Genomic DNA, 10,222 nt, shown 5'->3' with positions numbered 1-10,222 from the left:
TGACTATAAACCAGGGTTAAAGTGTAAAATATTTGATGATGTTCCTAACAAGTAGCTAGCTAGCTAAAATACAGGTAGGCACTTGACCTTGAGACAGCCCTGAGCCAATGCTGTGAGTCTGAGGTCAGGGTCTGTTTGGACTTACAAATCGCTTCTTTTTTTATCCCCTAATAGCCTGTTAAAATTAGTATTTAAAATAAACCCGGATGATCTACTAAAGGCACACTGAATCCTAAATAATTTTTCTGTACGCATTATTTCGTATCCGTCATCTGCTGTGTCTGAATGGTCAAAACCCCTCTTCAATCCTTGCTATGGATGCGAAAAATGCAGAAAATCGAACCCGATCTTAATTTTTTTTATGACGATCGAAGGTTTGATGTGAACGTGATTGACACAACGTGAGGTCATGACAAGCAAGAAAAAACTAGTGGACTAAATTTTCCGCACGATTTAGCAAATCGAAAGAACTAAATAGTAAATCATGCGCACTTTTTTTTTCTTGCAAGTCATGTGCGGGGCTCCAGGATGAGGATTTCGGACCTTAATTACAATTAAAATTAGAAGTTTAGAATGCACACTCTATCGGCTAATATTGCCCACAACCCATTGCGTGTTGGATGAGGATTCGATTAGAACTACAAACACGGATAAAAAACTACAAACATGACGGATGTGCGAGCGATGGTTAGCGCTTTAGATAGCCTAAAGGGGTTGGGGTGAATAATTATCAGTATCTAACGACGAAAAAATATTGATTTAATATTATAGGCAATGCAACAGCATTGTAAACTTTTGTAATGATACGTTTGGCTATTGACTTTTAAATGCATCCTTCTATTTAAATTGCAAACACGTGAAGAGCTATAGCAGCATTTGGGATGGAGAATTAGGACGGCAAAAAAGCACTTCAGTCCGATTTGTGAACGAATTTATCGGCCCAGATTTGTGCACTGCTTCAAGTGATTCAAAATGTCCGATTTTTTACAGGCTTAACTGTAATTTGTATCGTTGTCCGTTCATTTTATAGATAAAATCGTCATATAGCTAATTTAACAATTTATTGATTATATTTATGTTTAATTTGTATTGTGAAATGAATGATTATCAATGTACCTAAATCATGTATCGTAAAACAAAAACAAACAAACAAATAAAAATCATTTGTAGCCAAATATGTTTTCTGCTGAGAAGTAAAATGACAATAACTGAAGTGCTTTGATTAGAGAGAGCGCGCGTTTGGCAGCCAGGCGGAGTCTCGGGAAACAGCGCATGTGGTCAGACCAGCCCCTGGGCGGAGGATCTGGAGATGAATGCCTTTGCTTGCGCTTTCCCAATCCGTTTTAACACACTCTAGTCCCGGGCAGAGACGTGCATGTGCTCGGGCAGTTAGTGGACTGTTGACGCCAGAGTTAAAGACTTCAGGGACGCTGGAGCCAGGACCGGAGAGAAGCGAACAGACAGCATCTGTCGTCTTTTATTCTCTTTAGTTTTTGAAAACAAGTGCAATCGGAAACAGTGAACGACACAGACATGTAAGATATCTATCGCATGCTTCAATCAGTTTCTGACTCACTTTTGGACTCTGGTTCTTCATGACAGCTGGACATAATGTTTCCTTTATGTTTACATTTCATATGGTCAGGGATAGATGACTAAATGTGTCAATTAACTTTTTAGGCTAAAATGTATGAATGCATTAGGAAAGTGTATATATTAGGCGCTTTACTATTTTAAAAGGCTCTGTGGTGTGACATTATATTTTAAAATGACAAATATCCCATTTAGTCTCTTTATATCTTAAAATGTATAATGCTGTGTATATATGTAGCTAGCCTACATCATGTTACACTATATGTATAACTAATGTATAGCTATATAAATATTATTAGATGTGAAAATGTAAAGTGTAAACACCCTCTTTATTCTATTTAAATGAGTGCTCTCAAACCGATTAATCGCATTCAAAATAAAAGTTTGTATTGACATATATCTGTGTGTGTGTGTGTGTGTGTACTGTGTATAATTATTATGTATATATAAATACACACATTCAGTTATATATTTTAGAAATATATATATATATATATATATATATATATATATATATATATATATATATATATATATATATATATATATATATATATATTAAAACATATTTTATATATAAATATAAAAAAATGTCCCTTAAATATATACATGAATGTGTGTGTATTTATGTTGGCCTATACATAATAGTTATACACAGTACACACATATATATTATGTAAACACAAACTTTTATTCATAATTTTAGATGCAATTAATCGCAATTGATCGTTTTGACTGCACTAAAATAAAAATCATAATCCAGGGTCTTAACAATATTTTATTACCTGTATATTGATATTGTATTTTTGTCTTATTTTGCACACTAATGCATTTAATAAGTCTGATCATTGGCTTCTTCTACCCCAGAAATTTTAGTAATGAGTAGAAATCATCTGTGACTGTAAAAGTTTATCAAAAATATATAATTTCTAGGGTTCTCAGAAGGAGAAGTCGTCATAGTTGGGTAAACATCTATAATGGTGAACGAGGATGATAGAAAATATATTTTGGTATGTGCTTTATGTGCTGTATAATGCATTATATATTGTCATAAGTTATTATAACCAAAGTTAAAATGCATTATAATATTCACATATTCCTTTTTACATCTGAAATTGGTTGTTTGTTGTGTTTTAATGGATTATGCCTTCTTAAAGTGTATAATAAATGTAGTTACAATTAATAATGAGATCACACAATGCATTATACGGTGCATTACAAGGCACAATTGATGCATTGAAAATACTTTTAAAATGCATTATATACAAAGGCTGTAAGTAAAGTGTTACCTATATTTTTATTTACCTATTATTTGTTAAATTACCTTTTATTTTCCCATTTGCTCCAATTGAAAAAGAAAATATCCATGATTGCATTTCCATGATTTTTCCCTCAGCTGTTGTACAGTGTACTTTACAAGTATTTATGTTTTTTGTAATTTACTTCCACGGTAATATAACACGTATATATCATTATAAATGTGTTGTTTTGTGTCTAATGTTTATCCATGTTTAAAGCGAACGCATTTCAGGAACTTTTATGCAATTTGATGTTGATTTGAGTTTAGTTGTCACCTCAGATTTATGATGTTTTCTTGACATTCCCACACTTTTGACTATTTCCCCAGGTGTAACCGAGCAGGAAGACATCGGGAGGATCTGGGCCAGTGGGCTTAGGAGCTCTGCATGCACACGACCCACAATCAGTGTCTTCTGCATCTGTATGAAAGCGCTTAGTTTGAGCTGAGCGAGATGGCATCCAGTCTCACATGTGCAGGTGTGGTATGGGCCCTGTTGTCCTTCCTTTGTGCCGCCACATCTTGCGTAGGCTTTTTCATGCCATACTGGCTGCTTGGGTCGCAGATGGGTAAGCCAGTTTCGTTCGGGACATTCCGCCGCTGTTCCTACCCCGTACGGGATGAGGCCCGTGGTGGGACGGTTATGTTGGAGCAATGTGGGCGCTATGCCTCCTTCCAGGGCATCCCGAGTCTGGAGTGGAGGATCTGCACGGTGGTGACGGGGACAGGCTGTGGACTTCTGCTCCTGGTGGCTCTCACAGCAATGATGGGATGCTGCGTTACGGATCTAATCTCTCGCACCATCGGACGAGTGGCCGGAGGGATACAGTTTGTCGGAGGTGAGTGCAATTAACCGGTCTTTGATTGAAGATTTAATGGATGCGGTAAATGGATAAATGGTTGGATGAATGTATGTGTAGTTGGCTGGATGTGTGGAGAGCAAGCGGCAACCTCCCGCGATCTCTCTTGAAGCCAATACGGAAGTAATGCAAACTGCAATTCCTCAACTGGCCACTAGAGCGGCTCCAGAAGGAGCAGAATCTCACTGAGCTCATGTTAAAATTCCCAACTTTACAGCAGAAAAAAACATGTTTACAGCCTGGTACAAATTGTGGTTTTGGTCTATACGGCTAATTTTTACCTTCATGAGATCTGTGAGGGGGTGAATTTTTTTATAACTCATTAGTTTACATTATATAAAGCCTTAAAGTTCTGCATAATTAAGGGCGTGGTTACAAGTGGATAGCCATTGATCTGCCGTCAATAGTCATTGCGTCAACTAAGCTCCACCCACATCCCGCCTTTTTGCCCATTTTCTGTAATCCGGGAGTGACACGCCATGACACGCTGCTAAAATGGCGACACCCAGCTCGTCTCTACTTTCCGCTTCAGAACGGCTTATTGGAATCCTATGGGTGACGTCACGGACACTACGCCCATATTTTTGTACAGTCTATGATGAAGAGATGATGGGCCGCTAGATGAATAATTGAATGAACAACTTTCATAGTTTTGAGTGGTAGAGTACTGACCATGATGATAGTGATTTTTTGAGTTTATCATTCTGTGTATAACTAAAATTGTATTAAATTAAAATGTTATAAAAAATAACAACATTTGGTAATATAATATGATAATTTGTGCTGTCAATAGATTAAAAAAACGAATTAATCGCAAGTGTGTGTGTGTCATAGTCAGGACATTCACAGTCAGCGAGTTCTCTTCTGTCTTTCTGAGCGTTGTGTGTGTTTGTGTGTGTGTCTTGGTCAGGACATTCTTAGTCAGTGAGTTTTCTGTCTTAAATGGCTTAAAAGCATTTGCATGAATAAGAGCATGATCATACAATGTAATGCTAGCCAAAGGATGACAGAAAAAATGGATTCTGTGTTTATTGCGTTAAATATTTTTAACGTGTTACACTGAAAAAATGTATTGCATGTGTTAACACACTAATTTTAAGAGCACTAAAAATATAATATAATATAATATAATGTTGTGTTGGTTGGATGGATGCATAGATGGGTTGTCAGAATGACGGATGAATGTTTCTGTCAGTGGATAGACAGTTGAAACATTGCAACTTTGCAAACACACTCTCGTTTGCCGTCTTCCTAGACGCAAGTACTTAACGACTCCTCAGCGGGAGCACATGACGACGACCGCATCCTCTTAGCGAAACTCGGTGTGCTTGTTTTTGACATTCGGTTGCTACGATTCGCGTCATCCTGTGAAGAGAGGAGCCTGTGACCTCTTGCTGATTTGGGCAAAGACACCAAACTTACATCCTGGTGAAAATCAGTTCTGAGTTTGTTTGGAAACCCAACAAATGGTGAAAAGCAAACAAGAGTTTCCTTTCATGTCTTTAGTGCTGTTCAGACGGGATTGGTTTTCTAAACGACGATCGAGTTACAGTTCTTAACACAGAATGTCTTATGATTTCATGAGGGGATATTTGGGAAAATTTGCTGTAAACATTATGTTTATAATTAAAAGCATAGTTCATTCAAAAATGAAACATTCATATCATCATTTACTTACCTTTATGTCTTTCCAAAACCTGTTTGACGAGCACAAGAGAAGATATTTTGAATTATGTATTTCTTTTGTCCATACAATCATGTCCATAGACTTTCATTTTATGAAAGAAGCATTCTTTAAAAGTCATACAGGTTTGAGCCGACATGAGGGTGAGTAAACATTAAACAATGACAGAATTTACATTTATCTGTTGCACTGTCCCTTTAAGGCAGGGGTCTCAAACTCAAATGACCTGGGGGACGCTGGAGGTAGACTCTGGGTCAGGCTGGGCCGCATCAAATTTTCCACAAAAAAAAAAGAAAGTACAACTGATCCAATCTTCTCAATCTTTATTATTAACAGTTCTTCAACATTAATGTTTCTTCTGAACATGAACATGGCTTCTCTTGCTTACTCGTGTTTTTGTTTAAATATTGCCAATATATTTTTGAGATTTTGTTATCCTTCATCCTTCGCACCTTTCTATTACCAACAGGTGTGTGATGGTAATTGTGTACTAATAAATATGGCCAATAGAAATTAAATCATTATGTAATACTGAAATAATAAATGTATTTATTTTTATTTAAAATAATAGACTATTTCAAAGCAAGGCCATAACCAGGTCAAACAGATCAGTGAACGAAATTCTAGATCTAATTCTAGTTGGGAAATAATAAATTTGGGACCATTTGCAAACAATATTTGCATTAATTGTCGTCAAATCCCTTACGAAACAAAAATATATTGCAATATATTTGAAAATATCATGCAATATATTCACATATATGGGATTTAATATTTATATTTTCCAATATATTGAAAGCGGCAATCATTTGTATACTTTGCAATATATTGCATGAATATATAATATATTTTATAATACCATCAATATATTATTCCATATATTTACAATATATTTCAAGAAAATATATTGGTAAATATATTTTCCTTTCCTAAGGGATATATTATTTGTCCCGAGGTTTTTCGCATGAGTGAATAAATACGCACATCCGCTGCTTATATTTGAGTTCCTCAGTGGTCTAATAGTAGACTTTTAGTAAATAGTCTCAAATGTTCAGAGTTTTAATCCGCTCATATAGTTTTCTTAATTAAATGTTCATCCGTGATTGTATATTAAGAGCATTTTGTTGCATTTTGTGTGCTTTTGTGTGTGTGCAATTTAGTTTTGTGATTTTACCGGAAAGAATAGTCTCTCTCCGCAATGGCATTACGCGATAGATTGACACGCTCGTCTGTGAAGACCAAGGGGGTAATCTAGCGCTCGGAAAGCGTTCCACCCCTAGGGGCTGCCATTGCTAACCAAGCCATCACCTGCTGTTAGCATCCCATTGACTCCCATTCATTTTTGAGTCACTTTGACAGTGAATAACTTTACATCTGAGACGTTTAAAGACTCCATTTGTCCATTGTTTATTTCTAAAGAAACACGACAATGTATAAAAGGCTCCATTACCTTGTATCTTACACTATCGCCCCGCAGAAGCTGTTTTTGTAAAAATAGGCTAACGATTGCGTCATAACCAACGCGACCCTGTCGCACAGTTGAGAAATTACCGTATAGACCTGAGGAGACGCTCGCAGGCAATCTTTAGCTGTCTATGAGGCAGTCGGGGGGACGTGGAGACATGTCCTGGAGACTAGTCTGATAAAGTCAAGGGGGAAGAATGGGGAGAAGCCCATAGTGAGCCAAAAGCAACGGGAGAAAATATTTAAACAACGTGATTCAGATTTCGCTTTCCACATCTACTAGAAGACTCACAGCTGTCAGACAGGAGGCTCACGTCACATCTACGTCGTCAAGCTCAGTCTGAGCCTGCGCAGTTCGCTCAGCCATCAGGAAGTGAGTGCCCCTAGGTTGACTTCATTATTTCGCCGTAGACGTCAATGGGGTCGCTGTGTCCATTTCTTTTACTGTCTATGGTGAAGACTGCAGGAGCATGTGCGCGAGCCAAAAGAGAATGTAAATCCCGCCTACTTTGATTTGATTGGCCATTTGAGCGCCGTTAAACCACAATCATTTCGACTGTCTGAACATGTCAATCATGCGGTGTCAACCAATTATACTGCATGAAAGAGGGCCGAGCTAACTCTCTCAAACACACACACACACAAAGTGAGGCATAAAGCGCGGCACATGCAACGACTCCGCCAAAAATGGTTTTCAGAGCAACGCGCGGGCCACACTCACACTAAACTTTGATGTCAAGTAGGGGGCCACAAAATATAATCTGAGTTTGAGACCCCTGCTTTAAGGGAAGGAAGTCGTACCTGATGCTTTTACTGCTGTGCCCTTTCAGATCAGTTTGTGATTGGAGCTTCTGTATTGCTTTTCATTTATTTCGCATGCAATACCAGCAGTACTTGAACCGCCAGCTGTTATTTTACCCAGATGGCAAACAGAAGTCAGCCGAAAGGTCTAAATTCATCATGAAGGTGCATCAGGCAGTGAAACGAGAAATTTAAGCTTTAGTTACGGCATTCACCAAAGGTCAAAGTAAATGAGGTGAAGAATAAATAATAAACCGTAATCGCACACATTCATATTCCTCTCCAGACGGTATTCGATTTCTCAGAGGAGTTAGCCAGAAAAACTTAAATTGCTCAGTAATTTATACAGAGGTTATATGAGGGAAAAACAAATTTGTTCAAACGTCTGTGAAGCACAAATTTACCTGACTTCCTTGGGGAGAACTAGTCCAGGGCAAATAGGCTTTTAATGGTCAAAGTGGATGTGGCTTGCTCACACACAGACAGAATAAATTGGTCCTTTTTACGAGCTCTTTATATTTGTGAGGCAGTAACTGAGCTGCTTATGAAGCGATTGGCCCTGTAATGAGCCGTATATGAGGGAAGCAGGCTCATGACTTACATCACCTGCTCTTCTTTTGACTTGCCTCAGAGCAGTGACTTTGCTCCATTTCAGTGCGATGGGAAATAATGAAGGTTGATAATACGTGACCTCTCTATGAGGGACCGTAGGCGACTGCTCTCTCTTTCATATCCTCTTCTCCTTCGTGCTCTCTTTACTTTCCACACACACTTTGATACGTACACCTGCTTGCTTTATGATGTTTTATTCATGGGCAACTAAATATTTCCTGTTTGCAGTTTTTCCTTGTCCTAGAAGGCTGTGGCTTGGCTTTGTTTTTATCATCACTTGATACTGTAAAGGCGATAGAGACTTGCTAACTCTGGGACGGATGCCAGATGCCATACTGGTGCGGCACATCTTCAGTTTGCCCCTTTTTTGGGTGGTAATGCTATTTATTAATATTCGTGCTGAATGAAGGTTCTCTCTAAAACATCTTGGGTTATTTTTTATACCCAAATCCTGGATTGAGCCTTTTGGGTCATTTTTGGGGGGGTTATTTTTTCAGGATTTTGGTAGTTTTTGTGTTACTCAGATCCTGGGTCAGACGTAACAACCCAGTGTTTGGGTAGTTTTTGTGTTACTCAGATCCCGAGTCAGACGTAACAACCCAGTGTTTGGGCAGTTTTTGTGTTACTCAGATCCTGGGTCAGACGTAACAACCCAGTGTTTGGGTAGTTTTGGTGTTACTCAGATCCTGGGTCAGACGTAACAACCCAGTGTTTGGGTAGTTTTTGTGTTACTCAGATCCTGGGTCAGACGTAACAACCCAGTGTTTGGGTAGTTTATGTGTTACTCAGATCCTGGGTCAGACGTAACAACCCAGTGTTTGGGTAGTTTATGTGTTACTCAGATCCTGGGTCAGACGTAACAACCCAGTGTTTGGGTAGTTTTTGTGTTACTCAGATCCTGGGTCAGACGTAACAACCCAGTGTTTGGGTAGTTTATGTGTTACTCAGATCCTGGGTCAGACGTAACAACCCAGTGTTTGGGTAGTTTTTGTGTTACTTAGATCCTGGGTCAGATGTAACAACCCAGTGTTTGGGTAGTTTTTGTGTTACTCAGATCCTGAGTCAGACGTGACAACCCAGTGTTTGGGCAGTTTTTGTGTTACTCAGATCCGGGGTCAGACGTGACAACCCAGTGTTTGGGTAGTTTATGTGTTACTCAGATCCTGGGTCAGACGTAACAACCCAGTGTTTGGGCAGTTTTTGTGTTACTCAGATCCTGAGTCAGACGTAACAACCCAGTGTTTGGGTAGTTTTTGTGTTACTCAGATCCGGGGTCAGACGTAACAACCCAGTGTTTGGGCAGTTTTTGTGTTACTCAGATCCTGAGTCAGACGTAACAACCCAGTGTTTGGGTAGTTTTTGTGTTACTCAGATCCTGGGTCAGACGTAACAACCCAGTGTTTGGGTAGTTTTTGTGTTACTCAGATCCGGGGTCAGACGTGACAACCCAGTGTTTGGGCAGTTTTTGTGTTACTCAGATCCGGGGTCAGACGTGACAACCCAGTGTTTGGGTAGTTTATGTGTTACTCAGATCCTGGGTCAGACGTAACAACCCAGTGTTTGGGCAGTTTTTGTGTTACTCAGATCCTGAGTCAGACGTAACAACCCAGTGTTTGGGTAGTTTTTGTGTTACTCAGATCCGGGGTCAGACGTAACAACCCAGTGTTTGGGCAGTTTTTGTGTTACTCAGATCCTGAGTCAGACGTAACAACCCAGTGTTTGGGTAGTTTTTGTGTTACTCAGATCCTGGGTCAGACGTAACAACCCAGTGTTTGGGTAGTTTTTGTGTTACTCAGATCCGGGGTCAGACGTGACAACCCAGTGTTTGGGTAGTTTTTGTGTTACTCAGATCCGGGGTCAGGCCTAAAAACCCAGTGCTGTTATGGTGGAAACGGGACAACAGAGACTGGT

The 10,222-nt window shown here is 39.1% G+C and overlaps 1 protein-coding gene across 1 annotated transcript in view; it reads left to right on the top strand.

Moving 5' to 3' along the window:
* Positions 1–1,294: 1,294 nt before the first annotated feature.
* Positions 1,295–10,222, top strand: part of lhfpl6 (LHFPL tetraspan subfamily member 6) — a 61,083-nt gene continuing 52,155 nt past the window's right edge. Inside the window, exons 1-2 of the mRNA XM_067433693.1 lie at positions 1,295–1,535; positions 3,221–3,729. Of these exons, the coding sequence (XP_067289794.1) occupies positions 3,345–3,729 (385 nt within the window). The 5' untranslated portion in view covers positions 1,295–1,535; positions 3,221–3,344. The remainder of the gene's footprint in view (positions 1,536–3,220; positions 3,730–10,222) is intronic.

Source organism: Pseudorasbora parva, chromosome 23 (assembly GCF_024679245.1).
Source record: "Pseudorasbora parva isolate DD20220531a chromosome 23, ASM2467924v1, whole genome shotgun sequence".
Taxonomy (NCBI): Eukaryota; Metazoa; Chordata; class Actinopteri; order Cypriniformes; family Gobionidae; genus Pseudorasbora; species Pseudorasbora parva.
This window is presented reverse-complemented; position numbering and strand designations above follow the sequence as displayed.